Consider the following 13,669-nt stretch of genomic DNA (forward strand, 5'->3'; position numbering starts at 1 on the left):
TGCCCGCAGGCCCAAGTTGGGGTGGGCAACGCATTCTGATTCAAGATAAACTGAAGTTCACAGAGGGTTAAATGCAAATAATCAAGGAGGAGTGTGAGATGTCAGACTTTAGTCTTTCAAGTGTGTCTTCCAGGAGGAAGAAAATGAAGTGCATCTTGACTGTATCCAAAGTCAAATGCTGCAATTCAAGTTCACACCACAGAACATGGAAATCGAGACTCGAAATGCTAACATTTCATTTTAAAAAACACCATCCCAGAAAACTTTGATAAAATAACCTTCATTCAAAATACATGTTTCAAATAGTTAACAGGCAAAGAAAAAAGTCTGACAAGAGTGAAAACCAAGACTGTCAACCACACGGTCAAATGTCAACACTTTGACCACAGTGACAAACCCAAGCCTGAGGATGATGACCTTTGACTGAGCTACCAAAGCAAAGACCTAGGGTCTTCTATGTTTTTTGTCTCTCTTTCCTTCTTTCTCCAGATGACATAAGTTCAAAGGATCCAGGCAAGGACAAAAGAATAATACAGGAGTAGAAGTGTCACTTTTTTAATATTTCTTAATTTGCATTTAATGGCATCAAAATCGCCATCAATTAAAATTGAAAATTTAAAGAAAAAGCAAATGAATCATCGTTTAATTTCATCTCAATACCTGATCCCCTTATTCATGGCATTTTTCACTTTTAGCCAGTTATTTTAGATTTCTGGAGTCTCATCTGGTGCTGTGATTTCCCCCTGAATGGGAAAGCAAACCAATGTGTGTCTCTACCCCGTCTCCAAAAGTGGCTTCTGAGGAGGGTCAGTGAGTGAATCTCGGCTCTGCTGTCTGGGACCATTGGCTACCAGGTACCAAGCAAGTACAATATATTTTCTTACTGAAATAAATCAGATTACACTGATTTGCCGCTATTGGCTTTGTGATTTTTCAAAGGGAACGTGACAGTTTGGAATGGTCTCACCGAGAAGGCCTGATGCATTGGACATGTTCCAAAATGCAGAAGGCTTTTTGGGTCAAAAACGTTGCATTAGCTCGATTTCTTCTCAGTTGGGTGTTGAGCATGAATCTGTTTCAGTCAAAAGACCATCCAGATATAATCAAATAAGTTTGCCACCTACATCTTTGGTTAGTTTGTTAACACCAGAGTGCTGTGCACCAAGTAATAATAAGTAAGTGTGCTTGGGAAATGCTAAGTTTCAACCAGATATAAGTATAGAACTATTTACAAAATATCGTATTACTATATGATTTATCAACTTGAACAAGTATTGGCTTTGGGGATGCTGCTTCGGGTAGTGCAAAAGATCAGATGACCAAGTCTTCCAGATTTGGCTGAAATAGATAAGCTCAATGGACACACAAAAGATTTCTCCATCTCATGCTCCATCAATATACCAAATACTACGCAAGTATGCAGGATTCCTCACCTTAATCACATTTAAATTAGCACTGATGTAAATACCATGAAGAGAATTTAATAGTGCAGTAGAAAACCTGTAAACATGCCCGTGGCATTATTTTCCTGTCGATTACACCACAATATACAATAAAAAAAACCATAAAATAACTAAAACGGCTAATGTCTGTATATTCAATTTCGTTAAGAGAATAAAGATCTAAAACAATCTGCCATTAAATTATCAACAGAAAGAGAAAAAACAATTCCTGAATAATAAAAGAAAAGCCTCTTGTACATTGAGATTGTTCTTTAAACCCCCTCTATCTCTAACTTTACCCCCATTATTCTTACATCTGCATTAAGTGTTCAGCCCCCAGTCAGATGTGTGAGCCACATCTTCTCTTACGTGGAAGGACATTTGAAAATGTGGTAGCCTGAAGATAGGGCCGGATTTGCTGTAATCCGTGTCGTCATTTCCCCGATAACCCGAATCCAGATTGCTTTCCCTTTTTCTTCTGAGCCCCAATGTCCCCATCTTTATAGAAGAAAACATCTATGAGCATATTTGTTGAGGACTGGCTCTCTTCTTTGCAAACATCTTTCATTGATCGTTTCCACAATTATGCTTGAAGAGCCAGGATGTGCGTGCGTGCGTGCATGTGTGTGTCCGTGTGTGTACATATATGTGGGCTCGTGTGTATGTCCACACAGTGCCTCCCCGCTTACAGTCACATTCTTCTTGAGTGAATACACAAATTGACCCCAGTTTGAATGAAATGTGAATTCACCTGTGGCACATTTAGCTAGTCCCGGCCCCACATATATTCTTTGCCCCAAAGAAATGTGGTTCCTGGCCCCTAGATTCTGCCAAGAGCAAAATGTTACCCCTGTAAGACTCAGTTGCATGAGATTTATTTAAATGCTGGAGGCATTCTTTACACGTTATAAGATTACCAAAGTTCATGCCCCAAGGAGTCATCTGTATACGAATTCATTATCCTCACCCCTTGTGTTCTTCATGGCCCCATCCAACCCTGTGGACTTCAACATCTGAGCAAGTTTCTGATTGTAATGTGGCTTCATTTTCTTTTGTGCTAACTAGAGTCAACAAGCATGTGCTTTAGCATGACAGCCGTTCCTCTCAAGTAATTTTTTCAATCTTGGAATATCAGTGGCACTTCCTTTGCAGATGAGGAAGGTAGACGGTTGACAAAAATATTGGCCCATGATAACAAGCTGAAGAAAGAAGGATGGGTCCGGGGGCCAAATGCGTTTGGGACCCATGGGGTCCCGTGGCTTCAGAAAGTTCCCTTGAAAACTTTCAGAGTGGACGTTTTTCAGACTTTCGTTTGTATACAAATCACTTGGAGGTCTTGTTAAGGGACAGCCTCTGATTCTCTAAGTCCGGATGGGGCCTGAGAGCCTATATTGCTAATAAGCTCCCAGATGGTGCTGATGTTGCTGGTGTTGAATAGAAAATAGCAGTACATTCCGACCAAAAACTTAATAGCATCAAGTCCATTTGTGTATGTTTTCTCAACTGTTTACCCCTGGTTTGATCAATTTCACTCCTACAATTCAATCCAACGAAGAAAGGCAAAAATGGAACTATGATTTTTGTGAGCACAGAGTCCCTTGCCCCTTTTTATGTATTACCAGTAGCTTCCATTGTATATATAGCATTTTCTCTCCTTGAAGAGGGTGCTTTAAAGCAACGGTATAAAGGAATACCGAACCACATTTCAACTCTCGGCCATAACGTCTTTGATAATTGTTTTGAATAAATACCTTATATGATGGCTGATATCCTGTGTAGAAATGCACTTCCTTTCAATACCAGCATTGCTAACTGTCTGTCCACCCGGCAGGACATTATTTCAATTGCCCTACACCAAGTTTGTGGAAATGTAGCCCCATTTTAGGAAATACGAATTTTGAGAGATCGCTGCAGACAAAGCATTGGAAAAGGAACTCCTCAAACGTGGCGATGATTGCTTAGGCACTAGATCCAAGGGGCGGGGGGTGATTTTGTATGTGTGTGCAGCTTTTTAGGGTGAATCCACACCTTCACGTTTTCACGGTGACCTCTGCATTCTAAGGGAGCTTGGACGCGGAAAGGGCTCCCAGGGCTCAACCCGGGGCGTTCACTGACATCAGACGTTGCTCTGTTGTAACAAAAGAGTTCTCAGCTCCCTTTCCCTCTGCTCCTCCTGCCTGTACTTCTCCTCAAGTTTCTGCTTCTCAGAATCCGCACAGTAAAAGGTGCAATCTGGGCTCTTTCGGATCTGTTCGAACTGACTGAAATCAGCCACGTACTTTCCGTTCTTGGAGAGAGAAACTACAGGCACAAATTCAAAGCCCCAGTAGATCTCCTCTGGGATATAAGACGTGCGGCTCTGGCAGACCGCGCTGGTGGATTCCACGGTGGCATTGAGGAGGACGACGAGCTCAAACTCCTTTTCCTTCAGGTTTTGGGGCGTGAGGTCTCTCAGGGGGCTCGTCTCATCCAGCACGTGGTAGAATGTCATGGGCAAAATGAGGAAGGGGCTCTCCGAAGAGGAGTCCACGTGGAATTTGACGGTGGCTTGGTTGAGCAGGATCCGCTCCCCCTCCTTGGTGACATGGGTCTGCAGGAGCTTGCCAGAGAGCTGGCATTGGATCAGGAGGCTCTTCCTCATGTTGGCCACCTGGATCACCAAACACAGCTTCCCGTTCTGCTTGGTGATGACCGCGCAGTGGCTGAACTTGATGGTCTCCGCCCGCTTTTTGGGTCTGGCAATCTTGGCCAGGAAGGTGCCTGTGATGAAGATCTCAATCAAGGTTGTGATGACCAGCTGAGCGACCAACAGGAAAATGGCATGAGGGCATTCCTCCGTGATGGAACGGACTCCGTAGCCAATGGTCGTCTGGGATTCCAGGGAAAAGAGAAACGCCCCAGTGAGAGAGTCCACCTTCATGATGCAGGGGGTGTGATTCGAAACGTCCTCGCTCGGCTCTAAGTCCCCATGAATGAACGCGATGGCGTAGTAGATCACTCCAAAAAGGAACCACGTCATCACGAATGTGGCGGCAAACAGGGTGAGCTTGTATCTCCACTTCATGTCGATGACGGTGGTCCACAAGTCTTGAAGGTAGAGTAAGTATATGCCATCCACTTTGTCAATTCGCACATTGCTGTGCCCACTCTTGGACATGACTCGGGGCCTGTTGGTCTTGAGTCCACCTCCTGAAGGCTGCCTCACGAGGGAAGCGCTGGACATGCTGAGGTGAACGGCGTCCATTGTCAGGCTCTTGGGACCACCTGAGGAGATGACGAAGAAAGATGTTCCATTACTGTCACGGGTGGTAGGACACCCAGAAAACAGACACAGGATAATCAGGTGAAATATGTAGGAATACATACGGACGTATATAAGAAAGGAGAATTTGGAAGGCAAGACTAGTCTGCTAGGTCTGGAGGAAGGCAGTAGGGTGGAGTGAGGGGCTTGGAATCTGGAGATAAGCAAACCTGGGCTAAATGCTGACTCTCCAATTTATTTGCTGTGTGACCTGGGACACGCTATGCAGCCTCTCTGGATCTCAGCTCCCTAATCTGTAAAATGGGAACACAACCTACTCCTCAGAGTTTGTGTGATGGTTAAATGAGATAATGACCAGAAAGTTTGCCAAAACGAAGCCTCACCCTCAAAAACGACGCTGAGCTTCTCGTTGTGAAATGACACACACATGTGTCTACAGAGTATGACGAATGTTTGTGTATACTCAGCTACCACAGATTTCCAATTCTGGAAAATTTAAAAATAAGTTGACTGAGCATAGGGTCAGTACTGATATAACTAAAACATACCATCTATAAGATAGTGTTGATGCAGCAATGGAGAATATTACTCCATATTTTTAAAACTTGGGTAATATCAATAAACTTTTTAAAAACTTACCCTTTTGTGTGGCATTCTCTGCAACAGAAATTCACTCCCCCCACTGCACCCAGTGAATAATCTATAATCTATCACCTCTCCTACTTCTTTTTTTTTAAATTTTTTTTAACGTTTATTTACTTTTTTTTTTTTAATTTTTTTTTCAACGTTTATTTATTTTTGGGACAGAGAGAGACGGAGCATGAACGGGGGAGGGGCAGAGAGAGAGGGAGACACAGAATCGGAAACAGGCTCCAGGCTCTGAGCCATCAGCCCAGAGCCCGACGCGGGGCTCGAACTCATGGACCGCGAGATCGTGACCTGGCTGAAGTCGGACGCTTAACCGACTGCGCCACCCAGGCGCCCCACGTTTATTTACTTTTGAGACAGAGAGAGAGACAGAGCATGAACGGGGGAGGGGCAGAGAGAGAGGGAGACACAGAATCAGAAACAGGCTCCAGGCTCTGAGCCATCAGCCCAGAGCCCGACGCGGGGCTCGAACTCACGGACCGCGAGATCGTGACCTGGCTGAAGTCGGACGCTCAACCGACTGAGCCACCCAGGTGCCCCTCACCTCTCCTACTGCTTGATTACATGGGAAAGCATTAAGTTATCAAACAACCAACACCCACCGCATAATGAATAATTACACTTTCTTAATAGCTCGGTCGATACGCTGGTTATTCTTGGGAAAATGCTATAAAATCCCACGTTAGATACGACATTTAGGTATGGCCCAAAATTTCTGCATTACTCCTTTAGAACCAACTAGAACCATCATAGGAACCTCTTTTCAAAAATTAAAGAACAAGTAAGCAAGGACAGGCATCCGACGCTGTGGCAGAACAGTCCCACCTAGAACACACGTCAGGCTCCCGCGCTAAGTCCCAGGGAACGTTCCCCTCTGCATCAACAGACAGGAACAGACTGGGTGTGAGGCCACATGGCATCTTATACTACCTGCCTGGTGACGGGAATAAATCACCCTTACCTTCCTTGAAAAAGATGTGAGGGAGTACGGGAGAACACCACCTGGTCGGCATGGGTTTTTCCCACCTCACTGGTATTTGGAGGATAAAGGAACCCTCCCCCTGTCTAAAAAGGAACTGAATACAGTGGTCTGTGATTCATGCAGGAATCTTTGCTGTTAGAGCAGCACTGTCTCCATAGCAGTTTTGGAAGCAATCTTCTGGGCAAACCCCTTCAAGGAAAGTGAAACCATCCATTAGTAGCTAACACTTGTTGGGGATTCAGTAAGTGGTTGCACTTTTTAATTTTCCTGTTTCATGAAGAGTGTGTCACTTCCAGAGCGGCCCTCGAAATGCTTTTTTTTTTCTCCCCCCTTGGGAAGGAAAGCTACTTTTTCATTTTCACTGCAGAGAAGGGCCCTAAGCTATTCAGAATGTCTTGTTCTTGCTGCAGCCTCTTCCTCGTATTTGGAGATCGATTTAGAAGGAAAACACAGGATGAGCTTCGGCTTTATCAGCCCCTCAGCGGCATTTCTCAGTCAACTAAGAGGAAAGTGGCCCCAACGGAAGTTTGGAAACAAAACGCCATGCTGCCATGCTGGAAGGCATAGCCACGCTCAAAACATGAGCACCAGTAAGACAAATGCAGCTTTGGGGCGCCTGGGTGGCGCAGTCGGTTAAGCGTCCGACTTCAGCCAGGTCACGATCTCGCGGTCCGCGAGTTCGAGCCCCGCGTCGGGCTCTGGGCTGATGGCTCAGAGCCTGGAGCCTGTTTCTGATTCTGTGTCTCCCTCTCTCTCTGCCCCTCCCCCATTCATGCTCTGTCTCTCTCTGTCCCCCCCCAAAAAATAAATAAATAAACGTTGAAAAAAAAATTTTTTAAAAAGACAAATGCAGCTTATGTGCACGTAGACACATGCACCCCGTGCGCTTTCAAAAGGGAGAGAGAGAGAGAGAGAGAGAGAGAGAGACTGCCAGGGGAAAGTGCATGCCATTCCATCCACTGGAATAAAAACAGAGGCTTAAGTTTTCAAGAGTGAGTGACACCCGAGTGTCCTGCGGGCATGAGCGGCACTCCAAGCTCAAGTTCAGCTGTCTGCCAGATTCTGGAGAAGTTGGCCCTGGGTACATGAAGGCAGTGCCATGAAGCTTCTGTTTTAACCTCTCTTTAAAAGGGGCAACGGGCCAGGCTTGGGATGAGCTGGATCTTTTCCCTCTTTCTGCGGAAAGCTCTCTTCTGTTGCATTGCCGCCCATCTAGTGTTGGAGGTGACGACACCAAGAGCTATCCGAGATCGGTGGTCTTAAAAGGGGGAACGCGACCGACGGCCTCTGGGGGAGGGGGGTGGGTCTTGGGTTCAGCACCTCTCTGTGGGAAAGAGCAGCTGGGGGGGGCCGCACTCACGGGGTAAACGCGTTTTCCCTCCCTCTCAACACCCCGTGCCCCCAGACTGTTTACTACCTGGTCACTCCCTCAGCAGGTCAGAAGGCGTCTTCTTCAAGGCAGGTGGAAGGTGCCCGCTCCCCTTCGCCCACCTGGCTACCAGGGGATGCTGCTTCTGCCTGAAAGAGAGAGGGACGCGTGGCGTTCACAGGTGTTTACAAAGAGACTGACCCGGTGAGACTGACCCTTAACCATACCCCCCCCCCCCGCCCCAGGGCTAGGGCCCTAGCGTTCACCTTCCAATCCCTGGTACTCTGGCAAGGTGCCCAGAGTAGACCAAAGGCCGAAGGAGTGGTTTAAGAATTAAACCGAAGGCCCAACCACAGCCCTTCCTACAGAATTCCCACCCTGTGGAGGGAGCTCAATAGTAAAACACCCTGGAAAGAGTGGGTTAACTCACCCCCATTGAGGCCCACTCTCAACTGACCAGCAAACAGGGAGGCAGGAAGGGGAAGTGCAGAGGAAGTAAACACCGAGCACTGGAAGGGAAGAGTCTAGAATATTTTTACCGCCTGTGGAAATGCATTATTACTGTTGAGTCACAGAACATCAGAGCTGAAAAGATTGTCAAACCCAAGGCGTCTGACACACATTTTTCAAACGAGGAGACCGACCCGGGAGGTCAGAGCGACCGGTCTTCGTCACACAGCTGGCTCAACGGCGGAGAAAGAACAAAGTCCAAAGCCTTTAAAAACTAGACCGGAGCCCTTGTCCATACACCACACGTGCCCCTTCAACCTCCAAAGTGTAACGTAACCTGTTCGCACTTCGAAAGGCTCTTTTGCATCCTTCTCTTCTGGATTGCTTCTTCCGAAGGTAGCTGTCTGCAGACCTCCCCACCTTTCTGTCCGTCTTACACGCAGGGGCACCCGTATGCCTCCCACTTCCTCTCTGGACCGCCGGGTCCCGTGAACAGTTACCAGACGTACCCTGTCCTCACGTCAGCGGCCCCGGTTACCGACCCGTACGGCCCTTGGCACACTCGATTCTCGCTGTGTGTTCGTGGGGCTCGGCAAACGCTCTCTTCATCACTGCCCCTATTGTCACCCGTAACCGTCATCTGTGAAGATCCTGCGTCTCCTCCTTTGCACCCATCCATCTGACCCGTATGCTTCACCATTCGCATTTCATCATACGTGCCCAAGTGACAGCATTGTATTCTGCAGCAGACGTCGTCCTCGAAACTGACTTCGGGGTCCGTACACACACTCATCCCACATAATTTTATGTCACGGACTTAGGTATTTTTCCCCTAGTGGTTCTGCAATCTACCTGGCTTCGCTTCTGACGCGTTAAGAAACAACAGCGGTTTCCAAAAGCTAAGGATGGAAAGAGTGATACAAGATATGCTCCCCTAACGTCCCCTCTTCTCATCCCACAAACAGGCAATATTCCATACAAACCATTAGAGTCTTCTTTAGTCTCTGGAAATTGTATGTATTTCTCCGGTTTTCATTATCTTGTTCCGACATGTGGGCTGGGAATGTAATCTTAGCAAGGTGGTATCTTTATAAAGTGTAGTCCTTGAAACTACTGAACGGAGAGGTCAACATCCCTCTCTACTTCAAGCCAATAACGCACACATGGAATGAAGTCATTTATTGCTTATGGTGTGTGGCGTTTGTTTTCTGGAGATAAAGGAAAGAAAAACATATTTTTGAGACAGAACTAGCCAGCGGGCACATTGAGAAAGGTATTTAGTGATATGACGAACTACACTTCCAGTCTTGAGGACGAAACAGTGAGAATGGAGAAAACTAAAGGGAGTTCCCATCACCTCCTCAGAGAGGAGAAAGTGCCAGCGGAGAAAGAGGGTCTTATAAGAATGGGTGATCAGGGGCGCCTGGGTGGCTCGGTCGGTTAAGCGTCCGACTTCGGCTCAGGTCATGATCTCGCGGTCCGTGGGTTCGAGCCCTGCGTCGGGCTCTGGGCTGACGGCTCAGAGCCTGGAGCCTGTTTCGGATTCTGTGTCTCCCTCTCTCTCTGCCCCTCCCCTGTTCATGCTCTGTCTCTCTCTGTCTCAAAAATAAATAAACGTTAAAAAAAAAAAAAAAGAATGGGTGATCAAAGAAATCAGCCACAGTGGGCTGGAACACTCTGTCCTATCAGAGAGAAGTCAGTCTATAAATGACCAGAAAGCCACCGACCAAGTAGAAGAAATAGGTATGCATGTAATAAGCACGAAGAGAGTCCGAATAGAGTTAGAAGTGGTCCAACGTGGGAAAGATCCAGATGAATAATAACAAGGGCAATAATAAGACAAAGTTGCAGATAAATTATAGACATCATCATCAACATAGATAACAGTACGGAGCCATGTGCCAGCCATCGTTCTCAGTGTTTTCCACGCGCGTACTCAACCGTCACACCAAGCCCATGAGGCAGGCGCCTTCATTAGTCCCACGAGGAGGAAACTGAGGCACAAAGAGGTTGAGCGACTCACCCACGTTCCCAACAGCTGACATGAGGCAGTAGTGCCCCCGTGAAGCTCCCGTGCCTGCCCTCTCTGCCACCTTGACGGAAGTGCTCCAGCTTTAGCTGCGTCAGAATCACCTGGAGGGGTCAGAGTTTCCGGTTTCAGTAGCTTTGGGATGGAGCCCGAGAATCCGTGCATCCAACTATCTCCCAGGTGACGCTGCTGTTCCAGGAGCGCACAGTTGAAAACGACCACACTGCGATATGCGGGTGGAGTGAGAGAGACGGCTTTTCCCTCCTTGATGAAGACCCTTATCCCCTCACTCTCCCTGACCGTGCTAAAATAACACTTGCACACAGGCGCGGAGAACATCAGGTTGTTAGTTTCCAGAGATGTCCAGTCTCCCCCGTGCTCGTAGATGAGTGCCATCCACCTCGTGGGCCGGTGATAAGTACTGATTTTTTAAAGCATGAAGGAATGATTTTCCCCCTCCTACGTAGCCCACCACTGATTCCTTCTAAAAACTTAGCACTCCGTTGAGTCCAACTTTGAGAGTTTTCAATTTGTCCGTCCTGATACTTCATTCTGTATTCCCTGGTGGGCAGAAAAAGAGCTGATTTTCAGCCACAGAAAAGCAGCTGATAACAAAACAGGGAGGCAGCAGGGATCCCTCAACCACAACTCAAGTGATGTCGCATACCTTCAAGGGGAATGGGCCCCAAATCAAACCATAACTTTGGATTTCCAGACAAAAACTGCGATTTGAGGGGACCTGACCTTAAGTTCTATCAAAACAGGTTCCTGTTTATAGGAAAAGTTGCTTTGAAAGCTTTCTTGGATATCAAATATTTCCAACAAAACATTTCTTGGATGATCTGTCTCCTCACTATGAATCCAAAATACCTGGATTAAATTTCACTTTAAGGAACCACGGTTTTAACTAGTAAGTAGAAAAAGACATGCTCGGCAAGAATGTGCTTGGGGTTCACTGAACTCAAAAGGTTTAAAAATAATTGAAAATAAAATCAGTGAGGCTTGGCTATCCTCTCTTTGGATCCTGTGACTGTGGCCACTCAAATTCATGTGCTGGGACCTTTGGCTTTGGCCTCATGCCATATTCTTCCCCGCTCTCCAAAGCAGCCTAGGACTTGCAGTTCTCAACTCCATCCCTGTCAGCTGAGGACACACATGGCTTTTCCCAGGTGGTCTCAGCAATGGACATGTCTACCGAGATAGAAGAAGGTGGACAAAGTTGACTCCCAGCAGATCCCAACGGGTGGCTCTTTGGTTCTTATCTGCCCCCCCGGCAGATAAGATGACTCTTCATTCTGAAAGCCCATTTTTCCCCTCAGGCCCTTGAGAACTGAGCACGATTAGGAAGAATGATTGGTCTTTCTCCTCCATAAGAATCTGAAGGATCTGAAGGGCAGTGGCGGTTGAGACTATGGGAAATTTGCACCGAGTTTCCTCTGTCTCGATCGATATTTTGAGGATAAGAACTTGGATCCTAATCGACAAAGCTGTGGTTGACTACTGGTTGTGGTAGCTGATTGTGGCTTCCAGTTATGTGCTGTCCCTTTCGACTGGGTCCGTCGAGAATGAATCTTTCCCTGGGTCTGTCCCTGGGAGTAGGAAATGGAGACTCCGTTTCCATCCTTTTGTGTCAGATGCGGTCATGTGACTGCATTAGCCAATGGAGTGTGAACCTCAGTGACTCCTGCCCGAACAGAGGCAGCCGGCGGACTCCTGGTAGGGTCTCTGGTGGGTCTCGGATGGGGCAGCTCCTTCTTCTGGAGAATCGGAGAAGGGAGACACCAGTGGCTGCGCTACAGCTACAGCTGAGCCAAGGCTAACTTGCAACAGGGGTGAGAAAAAAATCTCTTGTAGCCTAAGCCACGGGATTCTTGGAACTGATTGTTACTGAAGCAAAGTCTAGTGAAAGCCTGACCACAGGGACACAGCTAGTGTAAGTTTTTGTGTCTTAGTATGACAGGAGGAGACAGGATTCGGTAGGCCGAGAGGGAAAGACTAGGACCTGAGGTCCCCGGGGAAAAACACCTGTTTTGGAACAATGCTGGGAGTGTCTGACCACAGCAAGCCCCCTCAGGAGTAAGGTTCCTCTTAAGAATGGAACAGACCCCACCTACTCCCCCTCAGGTTTCCCTCAGGAATTTGACCAAAGACCTAAGTATGGCCATGGACCACCCCGCGTACAATGAGAGCCAATCAGGAAGGGACACCCCAGCACCTAGAGCTATCAGGCCAATGAGGGAAGAATCTGAGAAGGAACCAGGGGGAAGAACGGGGGGAGGGCTGACCAGAACCTTACAAAACAAGGACCCTGGCCTCTAGTCCTCACACACTTTCGAACGTCGCCTGTCTGTAAAGAGAGCTTTCCTACCATTCTCCTTTCTGATCTTACATTCTAATAAACTTTTGCCCGCTGCTCATTTTGTGGCCGCCTCTTTGTTCTTCAAAGCCTCATGAGGCTTTGAATAATCTGTGATGAGAGACACACGTTATCATTACAGACAGCTTTCATTTGGGAAAGGGACTACTTAAAAGGAACCAGGAACCTTCCAAAGCAATGACAGACAGGACTGTATGCAATCCTTCCCTTTCCCTCGTGAAGAAAGTATTTTCTTGATTTTCTAAAGGAGGAAACGAAGCTTAGTTGAAGTAATTGACATGTGTTCACAGAGTTCATTCACGGCGGACCTTGTTGGCAAACTAGACCTGTCTCCAGAGCTTTGTTCCCACGTGGCCACTGTGGCCCTTGGTCATCAAATTCAACTCACAAAGAGCATCTCTACTCATGATGAACATTCATGGAGCATAATGGAAGTTCCTGGTCACTACATGTGAGCATCCATTACAGAATACATAGCTATGGTTGATTTATTGCTGATACCCTGTCAGACCGTATAGAGGTGTCACATATTAATTTGAATTCTGTCATTGATTCCGAAAGAGGGACTGCTATTATTGCTATTATTTGAGGGTTCCAGGTTAGGAAACTGGGATACAGCACGTGGTTTGCTTGAGCCTGTGCTCCAAGCCTCTCGTCTCTACGCCATGACGTCTCTAGCTCCCATGGGCCTCAGATCACCCAGAGGTCTGGAAACATGGCTGCGTCCCACCCCAAGCTCCTGATTCAGCGGGTCTAGAGTGGAACCTGAGAATCTGCATTTCTAATAAGTTGCCAGGTGATGCTGGCCCCGCTCCTCTTGAGACTACGCTTTGAGAGCGTGACCTACACTATGCACAGCCTAATGAATTGCATAAAATATGTAGGAAATTCCCAAGCACATAAATTGGGTTGTCTCAAACGTCCGTTGCTTTCAAACACAGGGATGGGCCCTTTGGTGTAAGGACGAAGAGAAAGTTAGTGGGGTTAAATATACAATTATGGTAGCTGCCCAGTGGAGTTTTCAATCACCAGGAGAAGAGCCCCAGGGGACGGAAGTTCAGGTACATTGTCTTGGGGGAGGGGTGGGAATGAGAATCTGGGGGAAAAGGA

The 13,669-nt window shown here is 47.1% G+C and overlaps 1 protein-coding gene across 3 annotated transcripts in view; it reads right to left on the reverse strand.

The window, feature by feature from the left end:
* Window positions 1-242: 242 nt before the first annotated feature.
* Window positions 243-13,669, reverse strand: part of KCNJ15 (potassium inwardly rectifying channel subfamily J member 15) — a 46,077-nt gene continuing 32,650 nt past the window's right edge. For 2 of the 3 annotated variants that reach the window (XM_043593598.1, XM_043593600.1), the window contains exons 2-3: window positions 7,752-7,852; window positions 243-4,706 (exon numbers count right to left, since the gene is read on the reverse strand). In XM_043593598.1, coding sequence (XP_043449533.1) covers window positions 3,559-4,686 — 1,128 coding nt within the window. In that variant the 5' untranslated portion in view covers window positions 4,687-4,706; window positions 7,752-7,852 and the 3' untranslated portion in view covers window positions 243-3,558. Of the gene's footprint in view, window positions 4,707-7,751; window positions 7,907-13,669 lie in introns of those variants that run through there. The other variant, XM_043593599.1, reaches the window with a different exon arrangement.

Source organism: Prionailurus bengalensis, chromosome C2 (assembly GCF_016509475.1).
Source record: "Prionailurus bengalensis isolate Pbe53 chromosome C2, Fcat_Pben_1.1_paternal_pri, whole genome shotgun sequence".
NCBI lineage: Eukaryota > Metazoa > Chordata > Mammalia > Carnivora > Felidae > Prionailurus > Prionailurus bengalensis.